The sequence below is a fragment of the Pararge aegeria genome, chromosome Z (genome assembly GCF_905163445.1).
Source record: "Pararge aegeria chromosome Z, ilParAegt1.1, whole genome shotgun sequence".
Taxonomy (NCBI): Eukaryota; Metazoa; Arthropoda; class Insecta; order Lepidoptera; family Nymphalidae; genus Pararge; species Pararge aegeria.
The window spans coordinates 1,734,159-1,749,050 of NC_053208.1; the positions used below are offsets into that span (position 1 = coordinate 1,734,159).

Here is a 14,892-nt window from a genome sequence, read left to right on the forward strand (position 1 = left end):
GAAATATCGAATAGCAACGAGTTCTATTTTAAAACTAAGATATAGTATATTAAGAAACGGTATTGCATAGTAATAAAGTACGATATCGTATACACGTACCTACATTGTACCTACACTACACTTACTGTTTTTTTTTTAAATGAATATTCAAAGATTAAATACCCACTTCGAATGGTTTCGTTTCACATATTACTACCTCTATACTACAAAAATAATTATTAAAATCGGTTATAATTTGTCGGAGTTATGGTATAAATCGTCAAACACTTTCACCCCCTCTCCCAAAGGAACAGAGCTTAATGTCGGGATAAAAAGTATCCTATATTACTTCTAACGAATCGGATCGGTTAAGTAGTTTTTGCGTGAAAGCTTATCAAAAAATTATATATTTATAATATTAATAGGGATAGGGATACGGAAGTAGGGATAGGGATAGAGATAGGGATAGCGATAATGTGTCTTGTACTTGCTCTAGATCTGTTTTATTTACTGCATTACTATTATAAGTTGCCTTTCTTTTCAGGATTAAGCATCGGACCAAATCATTTCACAAACTTATGGAAGATAGGTGACCAACAGCTAAAATGTCATTCAGGAATTATGTAAGTCGACTTTTTATTTAAGCTCTAATACGAGTCACATCGCTAATAGAGGATTCAAATGTTTTACTAAGCGCAAAGATGATACAAAATTGTAAATAACAACCTATTCATAGAATTTAGAACATTCAGAAACCGTGTATCATTAAAAACCATTCCACTTTAGATTGGTTTTTCGAGCAAATGATGGTTAGTCGCTTAATACCATTTAGCAGTTGACAGTAATTATTTACGCGGGTGTAAAGTGGGGCGTGCGCGGGGCGTTTTCACTGTTTTTGGACACAATGCACTGCATATTATAATGGCTGAATGAGGGTTCTGTTCTGAATTCAATGAACCCATTATATTTCTCAACCCGGGGATAGGCCAATATCTTCGTTCACAGTTTTATCAATTGAGCATTGGAGCACGGGTGGAAATAATCCGAAATGCAAATCCAAATAATATACCTAAGTGTAATAATAGACTCTTATTACCTGTTGATTTTTTTGTCATACACAGGACCCGAAGATACCTTCACTAAACGTTAGGTACATGGAGTGTAGTGTTAAGGATGAAAAGAGGCTTTATAGGTAGTCTATACTTATAATAAAAATGTAACGGGTCCAATTCTATACATTGAATATTTATTGAAAATATTTTTAAAGCCAAGATACTGAAGCCAAAACTGTAATTTTTTGGGACATTTTGGGGTAACAATTTTTCTCACACGAACACGTAAGCAAATTCTTTTTCAAGGCATTTTTAAAGCAATCAAACACGAAAGTATCAAAAAAAATGTTGGCATTTTAATTTTGTTTTCACCGTTTAATGTTTTAGAGGAGTTTCCATAAACTGCGGAGTAAAATAAAGCTGGCGCTAAATTCCATTCTTCAGCTCGCTATTAATCAGTCACTGTATAAGCGAAGGGCTCAATAAAACCCTTGTATGTTATCTCCGGGCGCGCATTCCTCCTGCTATTTATAAAGCGGTGAAAGGAACAGCTTTATGTCTGATAGTGTAGAATGAGGATTATGGATTTGAATATTCCTTGATGGCTATGAACTCTTTGTACTTTTACTATGAACTCCAGTTGGAGTTTATAGCAGAGTTTTATTTACAGTCATGCATATGTACGTACCAAAAACTGGAATACATGCATAAATAAGCTCTCAAGTTTTTATCTTTATTTCAGTACGAGTCATCATCTGCGTACAGCAAAAACCGAAACACAGAAAGAAATACAGCCGCCACGGAGCGACCTTCAACAGTTACAGCTAAATACACTACCACTCCATCTTATAAGTCATCCAGCATACCCATCCTAAACGACCGCTCCACCCGCGAAGAGACCCCGATATCGACCATAGCCAGTCGATATGCAAGCTACAAACAAACTGACAAACCTTCATCCAAATACGAAAAGAAAGACTATTCTAAACTATCAGTCCCATCCGTTGCCATAAACAGAAGTAGAGATGTAAGTCCAGTCTCAACTTCATCGAAATATAGCCTTAGTCGAACAGCAAGAAATACCAGCCCTGAGAGAAGAACGGTTAAAAGTTACAAAGATAAATGTCAAGAAATAAACCCCGTTGATCGTGACAAAGACATTCCAAATAAGACTGATAAGGCTTCTAGTTACAGTAGCTTATCAAACTATAAACTGTATCCACGCGCATCTAGTTATTCACGACCAACTTCTAGAGTAGAAGCCAAGCCGGAGATTACAGTGAACCGATATGCTATAGCCAATCGTTTATCATCGTCAAGTTACTTAAGAAGCCCAACGCCTATCAAAAGATCGCTTGTATCGCCAATTCTCTTAAACGACGTAAGTAAACCGGAAAATGAGAAATCTGTTGTTCCTTGTTGCATAGATGAAGACAAGAGTGAAAATAAAAATAAGATACAGATAACTGAAAATGGTATTAAAAAGAATGATAGTGAAAACGATGAAATTGAAACCGTTACGGTCATTACACGACATACATCTCCAACTCCACCTGGTTCTTCAGCTTATGTGCGAATGCGAAGAGCGGATATGGCTAAAACTATCGAAAAAATTATAACCCGTACAAGAAAACGACCCGAAATGATAGACAAAGAGATGCAATCCGACCGACTTGATGACCCAACACGATCGAGCAGGTTCGGAACTACAAGTAGAACAAGCATGACAAATTGGACATATTATTCGCCTAATGTTAATAGTTATACAGGATACGCAGGAAGACATTTGACACAGTATTCAAATTTATCAAACAATGCTTGTAATGACAGGAGCAGCAGAAGTCGAAGTAAAGAACCTGCTCCATTAGAAAACAAATGTTTAAGCCCAAATACAGAAGAGAGGGAAAAACCTTTTCATTTCAACGACATAGAGCCAAATAAGGAAGCAGTGAACATATGTGTACAAAATCAAGAAGATGATACCTCCGAAATAATAATTAATGTGAACCTCAAGTTAAACAAGGCTAAAAGTCCCCCGTCTACGCCAGCATTAAATGACATTGCTTTTTCTGGGGATATCAATATATCCCCAGAAAAAGTAATTGTTAACAATAACCAGCTACCACCTCAACCTCCTAAATCTGACACTACTGTTACTAAAGTCAGAAAAATAAAGATACGAAAATCAAGTACAGTCTCATCCTCAGACTCTACTACTAAAACAAAAGTTGTCAAGAAGAGAAGCAAATCTGCAAGTTCCTCAGATTCCGAACAAAATATCGAGAAAAATTGCAAATCTAAAGATTCCAGCAAAATTCCATCCAAAAGTTTAAGTAGAAATTCCTCAAGTACAAGTTTACAAAATGGCCCTTCAAAATTAAAATATTCTAAATCGAGAGAAAGTAATAGCCCAGAATCCAGCATAACATTATCAACACAATCATCCATAAGTGAAGATGAAACTGTATTAAAAAATAAATCTAATGACGTTTCAAGGCTTACAATAAATGACAATGCTGATCAAAATTCGAAGCAGAGCATGTTGAATAAAAACGAGGGATGTGAGGACGCTAAATCATTTTTAATCAGAGCATTAGCCCCAGTTACTAACCTCTTTAAGCTAAGACATCAAGATAACGATGAAATTAATCGTACAACTGATATATCAAATTCAGAAGCTGCTAAGGATAGTAACAATTTCATAACTGAAAATGGCTCGCGAAGTAAGAATAATACTTTTAATATAATAGCATCGAATGATGACAATTTAGTAAAGTTAAAAGCTATCAGACATATTGAATCAGGTGATCGTGCATCATGGTTTGAGTCGGACACTGATAAGAAAAAAGCTAGTAATGATTATGATCGCCCGCAAGAATCATTTAATGACTGTAATAGCACCCCAGAATTGAAATTATCGTTAAAACCCACTTGTTTTGCGGACGATGAAAAACCTTGGTGGCTTGACAGTAATGCTAACATTCCGGAAGGCATAGAACGACTGTCACCCCCAAAAAAATCCTCAAGCGACAGTGATAAAAGTGAAAAATTTAACTTCTTCAAGATCCGGCATATTGAATCTGGTGATCGAAAAGACTGGAAAGTTGTAAACACTGAAAGTTCATCGAGTGTTAATAAACAAGATATACCGAATAACTTGAGTCTCAGTAAATCGGGTTCTGATCAGCGAGTTTTTCCAATTAGACGTATACGTCATATCGAATCTGGGGAACGTCCATGGTGGTTGTCTAGCGACAAAAACATTCCAGAAGGTATAGAAAAGTTGCCCACACCACCGCCACAAGACTCTGACTCTTCTGATTCGGAAGAAATTGAAGTTTATATTCCACCTAGTACAATCCCACCGTTTCCATTACACTTGCCTGACGATGAGCCACTGGGGGCTAGAAGAAGTCCAGAAGGTTTAGAGACTCCTAAAGATATCGAGGACTATTCAAGGGGTCGGAGCTCTCCATATGAAAATAGCCGCCTGTACAGACGGGAGTCGACCAATTTACCGTATCAAAAAGGGGCCGAGAAATACATATCACGTTATACGGATATCGACGACATATTGGGCACTTCGGGCCAGATTTACAGTCCATTCATGGAGTCCATATTGGCGCGGAGAACCGGTCAGATACCTTATGACGATGACGACTGCGAGGAGATAGATCCCACACAAGTTAGGATCCATGACAGCACCGCCCAGATGCCCGTTATCAAGAAACTACGATGCAGGTAAATCAATTCACCGTTAGCTCACTTAGTTTTTTAATAAAGATTGACTAAATCGCATTTCTCTTTGCATTTAGTTTGTGTAATTCAAGTAGAATATCACAAGCACTTATGAAGCGTTCACATATACTCGTAATATAATTATGTTACCGTTATTGTGAAGTGATGGTAATAACTACATTCGTTAACCTAAAACTAAATTTCGGAGGTTCCTAAACGCACCCTGCGCCTCTTAATAGAGTATAAGAATCTTCAATCTATCAAATGGTAACCATGCAAAACTATTAATTTTTCTCAAGTGATTAATTTTTGTAATTTCTGATTTGATCACGTAGAGATACTCTTAACATAGCTCTCTCCATCGCGACTCTGAGCCTTCTTACCAGGCCCATAGTAAGCGACCGCGTTCGGATACGTAAATCATCACTGGCAACTCGCACTGTTCGAAGACTTTAGTCTTCAATTTTCATGCCTATTGATATAAAATTTTTAACATTAATACCAATTTTTTTATAAAAATAGTTGTGAAAATAGTTTGGAATAAAACAATAGTTAATATGTAGGTATCACACGACGTAGTTTATCGTACATAATGAGTATAATACATAATAAGTAGCTACGTAATTTATGTTAGGTAAATGAAATACCTTTTTTTGAGCTTCTGTTTTTCCTTTCTTTCAGAAGTGAAATCATCGATTGCCGAGATGAAGATCAGGTGAGTTTAGCTTTAACAGCCACATTTTTACGGCGTGTAATCAAACACACATAGCGAGTGTAGATAAGTTTAGTAAATCGCACAGATTTCCCTCTTTTTGTCCATCGATATAAATTGATAGCTATTTGACGGCAAATAAGAGATAGAGTGATCAAATCCAAATTCTAATATTCTTGATTCATGTAAACCTATCACACGCACTTATGAAGCGTCATATGTTTACATAATCGAGTAATGGTTATAACTTCGTTCGACCACTTAAACCTAAATATACGAGGGTTCCAAACGCGCCCTGGACTACGAAGAGCCCACAACAAACTTAATTTTGTTTGTTATCACCATCTCACAGTCAATTAATATTTAGCTATGAAGTTAGAGCAATACACACACAAGGTTTTTATCGTTTAAGTTATGCTTAATATTATAATCGCTACCCTCTCTTCACGCGTGTGTCGTACAAGACGTGCCTTCGGTAGTTTTTAAATGCCATTTAATGCGAGCACCACCCCGTCTCCCCAGCGTGGGCAAACCCAGAATCATGGGGAGAAGCCTTTTCATCACACTAACATTGTTGTGGGAATCGAACTCACCATGGACTCAGAAAGCAGGGTCGCTCACACTGTGCCAATCGGCCGTCAAAAGTAAAAAAGCCTTTAGTTCAATACTAGAAGCGTTTTGCTTCTTCCTTTCTGATCCGCACCGCAAAGGCCTGGAATGCCCCATCCCATCTTCCGTCTTCCCCGATACCTATAATCTGGGATTAAATCAAGAGTCAATAGGCATCTTATAGGCAAGCGCGCTTCATCTTAGGCTGCATCATCACTTACCATAAGGTGTGATTGCAGTCAAGTGCTTTTCTATATATTCAAAAAAAAAAGACTGTTATGGGCTATTTATTCCAATTCTATTGCATATAAATCAACTGAACTAAACTAGCTGGTCGGAATTCAAAATTCATACTTTCTCGTCCTACGTGACCTTGCCACGTCTTAACGTAAAAACTGTCAAGATAGACGTCACAAATGACGGTAACGAGTGTGATCCTATTAAAATGTCTCATGAAGACTCAACCTGAATAGAGGTAGACGAACTATTTATTTTTATGAAATGTTCAGATGATAAAACACATACATTTAATAGGCACTAAGGTGTATCAGTTGTTTCTTTTGTCTTGTAAATAAAATACCTAATTTTATGCATATTACCTATTTCGACTGATGAAGAAAAACTTCTATCGGGTAGGTATCGAAATATTAACATAAATTATATCAAAGCAGTGCCATTTTTTTTTTGCGTTTCTTTGTGTGTCTTATCCACTAAATAGGTATATTGGATTTACGTGTTACGATGTTACGATGACAAGTGAAACGGTAAGAAAAAAAAAACGTAAGTGTACTTATGTACACGCGTTAGAAGTTATGTTACATATCTTTCGAATTATTCTTCGTTTGTAGAATAAACGACACTTACAATAGAAAAACGTATTGTTTGAATTATTAAAAGTCAACTGCCAAACTTTTTTTTAGAAAAACTATAATGTTGACTATTGCTAACTTCATGGTGTCGGTTTTTGTGACGGTGTGCGCGCGCATTGTAAAAATTTACTCTCACCATTTTTCCCTAAAAATAAGTATAACTTCAAAACTATAAAAAACAATAAACTTATTACATAAAAAGTGTGGAAAAGTGCTTCAGTGTTATAAAACCCGCCTTTGTCTTCGCCTCGGTTGGGTTAAAAATTGTACCCTCGCGAATGCGATTGGTTATTTACGGGTTGGAACTTTAATGCCTCGATAATTGATTTAAACAAATCGCCAAAAATCAAGCCGGCTGTGTGGGTCCTAATATTCTAATGCTAAGACCTTAAGGCTTCCGTGCCAGAGAGGGAGCACTGAACTGAAGAGAGCACATCCTTGAATCATTCCTCGATGGGAAGAGAGTGTGCGAGCGGGACCGGTATATACCTGTTGCTTACATTTACCGAGATGACGTCATGAACAAAGAATAACGCAAAGAATCGACTTTTTGACCCTTGTTTTGACCACAATTTATGATAATATTTTTAGAACTTCTCAAGGAGTCCACCACGTATCTACGTTTTGTTAATAAAAGATTTACTACTGACTACACTCAGATGTTATGGAATCAGTACCTACATGATATGTTCTGATACACAAAAATGTGTAACAATGTCTAATTACAAAAACAAATAAATAACATTATTTATAAATAGTTTAACCAATTTGACATGGCCTATTTAATACAATAAAAAAAAAATAGCCAGCCAGTTCTATGGGTATTTCTTGAAGGTCCAGAGACGGCTTATTGATTATTTGATCTTTTCAATGCCGATTAGACCAAAGTCAAAGTCAAAGTCAAATATTTCTTTATTAAATAGGCATAGGATCGTGTCACGAGGGACCACGACCCATGCAACTGGGCCGAAATATTGACAAATCCAAAAATATTATCGTCGTAGGTAGGTATGTACCCGTTGAACGATATTTAAGAAATGCAACCAAACTATTTCTAAAACTAATCTCTTAAAAGACAATAAATCTATATAAATTTTATCATAATAGGTATACCTAACATATGATAATTTTATTTCTAAAACAAGTTGCCGCATCTACAATGAATCGTCTTAAATAATCTTTGGATAAGGCTTATAATCATTCAGTGTTCGTCTCTTTCTTGCGCACCAAAAGATGTGATACAATGTTCCTCTAGAAATAACGTAGCCGGATAAAAAGCTCCAAATATTAGACAGCTTTGTAAGGAAATTAAAGACTTCTAAACTTCGCAGGGTTATACATGACGTGCAAACTATACCTGAGGCATGTTGGCTTGCAGCAACCTCTTCAGTTAAACATAAGCCTTATTCTAAGTCGGTAGGACCGGCGACCGATCGTAAAGTGTAAACTACAACGTATTGTTATGTTATCCGTTACACAAAACTGTTCAGTTCAAACAAAGTGATTAATTAATCTAGTGATAAAAAGACTGTACTAAGATATCATGAAGGTATTTTTACGTATTCATTAACTTAAAATTTTAAGGTACCTAACGTTATGCGAAGCCGGTTTTTTGATTATTTTATTTGTTTTTTTTTTTAAGATAATAACAATGGTTGTTGCAGCGTTAGTTTCGTTGCAAACTTCAAATATTTATAATGTATTTAGTCAAAGCTGTTTGCGTCAAGTACAACATTAATAGATTCTATATTTACCTTGTGTTTTGGAGATTTAATTAGACCTATGCATTAATCTTAGCTGTCTAAGTGAGAACTTAGTACAAACCAGCGGCTGATTTAGATTTTTTAATTTAATATCGGTTTTAATTTTTTTTGCGGCGTCTATGACATACCTAATATTCATTACATGTTATAAAGAATAGGATACCTTAATGATTTCATTTTTCGCTGTAGAAACACGACGCTTTGAGGGAAATAATAATTACGTCTTCTTATATATAAAATTCTCGTGTCGCGGTGTTTGTAGTTAAAATCCTGCGAAACAGCTTGACCGATTCTCATAAAATTTTGGGTGCATATTCGGTATGTCTGAGAATCGGACAACAACTTCTTTCATCCCCCCAAATATGGTCAGCTAGCTTAAAATAAATATAAGCCATCAGTTTTTATTAATTTTAAGAACACTTTTCTCTAAAATATCAACAAAACCATTGCGTTAGTGAATCGTGATAGCTTACGATAAACCATACTTTCCACTTGGAGTAACGCGAAGGTTTCAAAGGATGTATGAATACAACAAAAACTACTAAACAGAATGTGAAAAAACATAACAATAATAAAGCGTAAAATTCTGAATAACAAAACATGGGTTATCATTTATAAATATATTTATAACGTAGAATTTGGCCAGTTCTTGAGCAAGCAATAAGAAGATGAAGATAGGTTGACTTAGAGCAACCGCAACCTACTTTGATATAAAGATGGCATTCCATGAACGAGGCACAGCTAAATGCAATCAACAGCTTTTGTATGAATGCCCTTACAACTTAAATGTTGCAAAGAATCAGGGATCCCATAGAATCAGACTAGGGCCTTAATGGATAGTACTCGTAGGTCTAACCACTAGGGCTCTGGCCCTAAGATTAGAGATATGGTGATTAATTGCCTGGCTGCTTTTAATTACGATGATAAAATCTGCGTTATTGTAAAAAAGTTACATTATCCGCTCTGCGATTTTATTCTTTTAGCGACTGACCTATTTACTTAGTGTACCTACTATTTCTATTTTTTTTTACTAATACTTTAAAGAGTTTCTAAAACTTACGTCAAACTATTCAACACAAACTAATCTCTCTCTCTATTCTGCACCTTTTTTTTTCTAAAAAATATCTTTGGGGTATTTTACTATAAAGGAATAGCACTCTTTCTATATATAAAAGGAAACATAGGATTTTCATAATCATTACTAATTGCGGATGATAACACTTTAAAAAGAACCTTGCCAGAACTTAAAAAAACAAAAAAAAATGATCGCTAATTTAAACTTTCTCATAAGCCCCATTTCACTGAGTGGGTATGACCCCGATATCATAGTTAATCAGGACCCAGGTTAATTATATTTTTGTAACTTATATTCTTGCATCTAATCAAGCTTATGTGTATAAATAATATAGATAATAAAAAATTCCTTTCTTTCTAGCTTTTTACCAGATGAGACTTCTAGCACTGTTATAATAAATAAATAAATATACTACGACAATACACACATCGCTATCTAGTCCCAAAGTAAGCGTAGCTTGTGTTATAGCTACTAAGATAACTGATAAATATTTTTTATGAATAATATACATAAATACTTATAATATATAGATAAACACCCAGACACTGAAAAACATTCATGTTCATCACACATATGTTGTCCAGTTGTGGGAATCGAACCCACGGCCTTGGACTCAGAAAGCAGGGTGGTCACTGCCCACTGCGCCAATCGGCCGTCATGTTATAAATCGAGTCCAATGCATTAAGCTGCAACTTCAGAACCCTCCCATAAAATATAGGAACTACAGAGTTAAGAACGTACAGAACCCTCATTGAGCCATAATTGCATAATTGCACATCTCACTTCACAAGTGAATGTTGCTAGCTCACAAACTTGCCCCATTTTCCCCATTTAATTGTACTCGAGACATAAGAGGTAAAATAATTACTATCAAGATGCAATCACCTGCTAAATGGAATGACTTCATTCCATTTAGCAGTTGATCTTATATGAATAAAAAGTGGAGTGGTTTTCGATGCATCCATCTCTGTTCAAGTCTGTGATAGAAATATTGCGTCCATGAAACTTTGATTCTGGATCTCTTGGTGGTCCAATCGGTAATCGGAAGATCCTTATAAGAACTAAAGTTACCGCAACCCTGATGAATGTGATAGATAGAATGGATAAAACTTTTACGTAAAAAAAATCACCGCGTACAACCATATATTTGACCAAAAGGGGAAAGGGTGCGATTTCAGTATTTATCTAACCTAACGTTGAAGAAAAAGGCGGATTTAAGAGGCGATAGCGCATTGGGTTAGCTCGTATTCACTTTTCTAAGTTACGTGCGTTTTGAGTAATTTAAATATCACTTGATTCAACGGTGCACGAAAACATCGTGAGGGAATCTGCATGCCTGAAAGTTCTTCATAATTTTCTCAAAGGTGTGTGGAGTCCACCAATCCGCACTGGGCCAGCGTGGTTTAACCGCATCTCATTGCGGGAGGAGAGCCGTGCTTTGTAGTGGGGCGGTAATCGGTTGATATGATAAACCTCACAGAAAGCGATTACAGCCCAGCGGGTAGGACTTCGACTTCACTTTCGGGGTGCCAAGTTAGAAACCCAGCACGCATTTTTTCTTTGGAATTTAACCCCATGGTAAGTAACGCGGGTTTGTTGGCGTGCATCGGAATGAGGCTCTGCTTGAACCGTAGTCCAAAATGTTTGGCTCAATATAATATGCAATAAGTTCCATACTTATTGCAATGTCAAGTCTGACTATTTGTAGTGACTCTACCACAAAAAAAAGCGGACTATACCGAGAAGAAACCCTCTAGAAACTCACTCACTACACTCACACACTCACTCAGGTCTTTTCCAACATTAAGACTTTTTTTATTGTACCTGGCTGTAATAAATGTGCTTAAAAGCTTAAACGCATTTCTTAAACTTATGAATGGGTAGGTGCAAATTTATCTTTGGAATTATATTATAAAAGCATATTTTTTTTTGTTGATCAAAGAGTAGAGCGAGAATAACGAGAACTTGGTAACTCACCTTGTCTCAAACCACGGGTTTATGTGACAAGTTATAATAATATTTTTTTTTTTTTTTATTATTCTCTGTACCTTTCGCAAAATATGAAGATGTCTCTATATGTCCAATACAAGTTAGTCGATTGTTCATATCAACTTTTCGTTTATTTAAAAGTAATTTTTTGTCTTACTAATACTGAATTGTTATATTTATTATAGGATGTAGCTATTAAAGGTACATTAAGGGCAAAAAATTATAATGACTAAATTTCAATATACACAGCTGCTGTAATATTATCGTGACACACCTGTGTCCTTCCGCCAAACGCACTTCCGTTTTCGCCATCTTGAGATAACGCAGACAAAGTCGGCTTTCACGTCAATTCTTAACTCCCCTAAACCGGATATTTTATTTTTTAACCACTTTTTGTGTAGGTACGCTAATTTAATTTATTGATTTAGACGTCAATTTACTCCGTCTGTTTTATAGGCACTATAATTTATATTATATTAAATTTATGGCGCTGCTAAAATCTGAAGCGGCGATAGCGCATTGAGTAAGAGCTCAGAAAGCTTACAGAAAAATCCTATTATAACATTAAGGATTATTTAAACGATAAAAAAGCTTGGGTGTGAATTGCTCTAGCTTCATAGCTTAATTTAAATTTACTGGAAGATGGTGATAACAAAAAAATAAATTTACCCGGCTAAGTTTGTTGTGGGCTCTTCTTAGACCAAGGCGCGTTTGGAACCCTCGTAGCTTTAGATTTAAGTTGGCGAACGAAGTTATCACCATCCCGTTACAATTATGTAAACATATATGTATGAACGCTTCATAAGTGCCTGTGATAGGCCTACATGAATAAAGAAATTTTGAATTTGAATTTGAATTTGAAAAGCTTTTCGCTGTGTAATTCCAGCGCTTCTATTATTTACCTAACTGTACCTAAAAGCAGGAAACTGCCTCATTGGTATACTGATCAGCATGTTTAACTACGGATCACGAGCTGCTTGGTTCGTGGTCGTGACAACTCTTTAGGTATCAAGAATGGGGAGGTCTAATCATTTAATAAGATTATGATGCATTTACAGATTACAAAAATAAGTATTTTATATGATAGCGTTTATAATGTCATTATTTTTCATCTGTACCAGTTTGGTATAAATTTATCTTTTTTATTTAATTTTAATATTATAAAGTTTTTTTTTAATTCCACAATATAAATATTTCTATACATCCATCCCTATGCCAAATTTTAACAAGATCGGTTTGACTCTAAAGATGACTTTTTTTAGCATATATCTCACCTGCACCGCACCATTGTGGTACCGAATTTAATGAAATTTAGCTCATATAAAGTTTTATATTAATATAATAACCTTACTATACTATAATGACCTAAATGAAATTCAGCACATATAAAACTTTATATGTGCTAAATTTCATTAAAGTCGGTGCAGCAGTACATAAGTAAAAAATGAACACAAACATCTTTGCATTTATATTAGGTATAAATATATTACTGCTTCTTGTTACTAGAAGGTTTTATAGTCGGGATATTTGTGGTTGGTGTTAGTTTAACTGAGCACACAAGATAGCGGTAGTATTTATCTTTCTAGTAATAACAAAGAGGTTTTATAGCCTTTTTGTTCTGGAACCCCGGTCCTATTATCGGGGGATTTCCCCAAAGCGATGGGACTGGTTCGAGAAATTCTCAATGGCCTTTGTTAAGATTATTTTTTGTGCACATGTCACCATAGCGGGTAAGAAGACCTTCCGTTAAGCATACAACCTGTATCAGAAGGTCGATCTCATCCTCTAACAATTATTTTATTAAAAATTGAATTTTTAATATTAATAACACATAAATAACCCATTTGAGAACCTCCTCCTTTCTCCTCTTCCAAAATAAACCCATTTTTTGTAAGTCGGTTAAAAACATTTATTTCTTTACTATTTAAATATATTTATATGTGATAATTACTATTTTTTATATATTTTATATTCCAAAATTATGTTAAAATATCGCTATACTTTTTCAACTTAAACCGTAATCTATACTAATATTTTTTTTTATTTTTATATTTGAAAAACAAATAGCTATAAATAAATTGTTACAATGGACGAACTTAATTAATGGATGAACTTAATTATAGATCTTACACAAGCCAATAAAGTTTTCACTATTAATTAAAATTATCATAATGATACGGGAGTTTGGTTTAATTATATATAAGTAACTTATACTAAGTTATACTAGTTACAATAAGTCAATAATGCAAAAAAGATTGCTCATTTACAAAAAGTTAATCTAAGAAAGAAAAAACACACATTCAAGTGCATTTTTTGGTATTATGAATATTTTTGATATTGTTTGAACCCAGTAGGCTCTGGAGTTACTGGGCCGATTTTAACCATTTCTTAGCCAATAGAAAGCTCTACGATAGAAATATATCACGAAGTAACATATAACATTCATTACCAAAAAAAGATACTAATAAAATCAATGCAATACATACAGTGCACTGAGAAACTATCGATGATACATTAAAATTGTGTATTACATAGTTAAAGTAATCATTATTACCTACAAAAAAGTTCCCGAGGTAGTATATCTAATCATAGTTATGTCGCAATAAATAAATATACTAAGACAATACAAACATTGCCATCTAGTCCCAAAGTAAGGTTAGCTTGTGTTATGGGTACTGAGATAACTGATGAATAATTTTATGAATAATATACTTATAATATATAGACAAACACCCAGACACTGAAAAACATTTATGTTCACCACACAAACATTTTACCAGTTGTAGGAATCGAACCCACGGCCTTGGACGCAGACAGCAGGGTCGCTGCCCACTGCGCCAACCGGCTGTCAATAAATAAAATGAATATAAATGAATTTTGAATTTAGAATTTAGAATTATAGACTAGAGTAGAGTATTCAGTTAAAGGTAAGTTTAGATTAGTATCTACCTACCTCTCACTGAATGAAACAAAATGATAGAGGTTACATTCCTGTTGAAGGAGTCATTCACTATTAATCATTCTACAAGTCTTATTCAAGAATGATAAATTGGCACCATGTTTGAACAATTAAATTTAATTCGTTGTTTTCTACCGGTTACTGATA

General features: G+C 34.9%; 1 protein-coding gene across 2 annotated transcripts in view; it reads left to right on the top strand.

The window, feature by feature from the left end:
- The first annotated feature begins 540 nt into the window (after positions 1-540).
- Positions 541-14,892, top strand: part of LOC120636034 — a 134,009-nt gene continuing 119,657 nt past the window's right edge. For both annotated transcript variants that reach the window (XM_039907278.1, XM_039907279.1), the window contains exons 1-3: positions 541-602; positions 1,774-4,772; positions 5,451-5,484. In XM_039907278.1, coding sequence (XP_039763212.1) covers positions 585-602; positions 1,774-4,772; positions 5,451-5,484 — 3,051 coding nt within the window. In that variant the 5' untranslated portion in view covers positions 541-584. The remainder of the gene's footprint in view (positions 603-1,773; positions 4,773-5,450; positions 5,485-14,892) is intronic.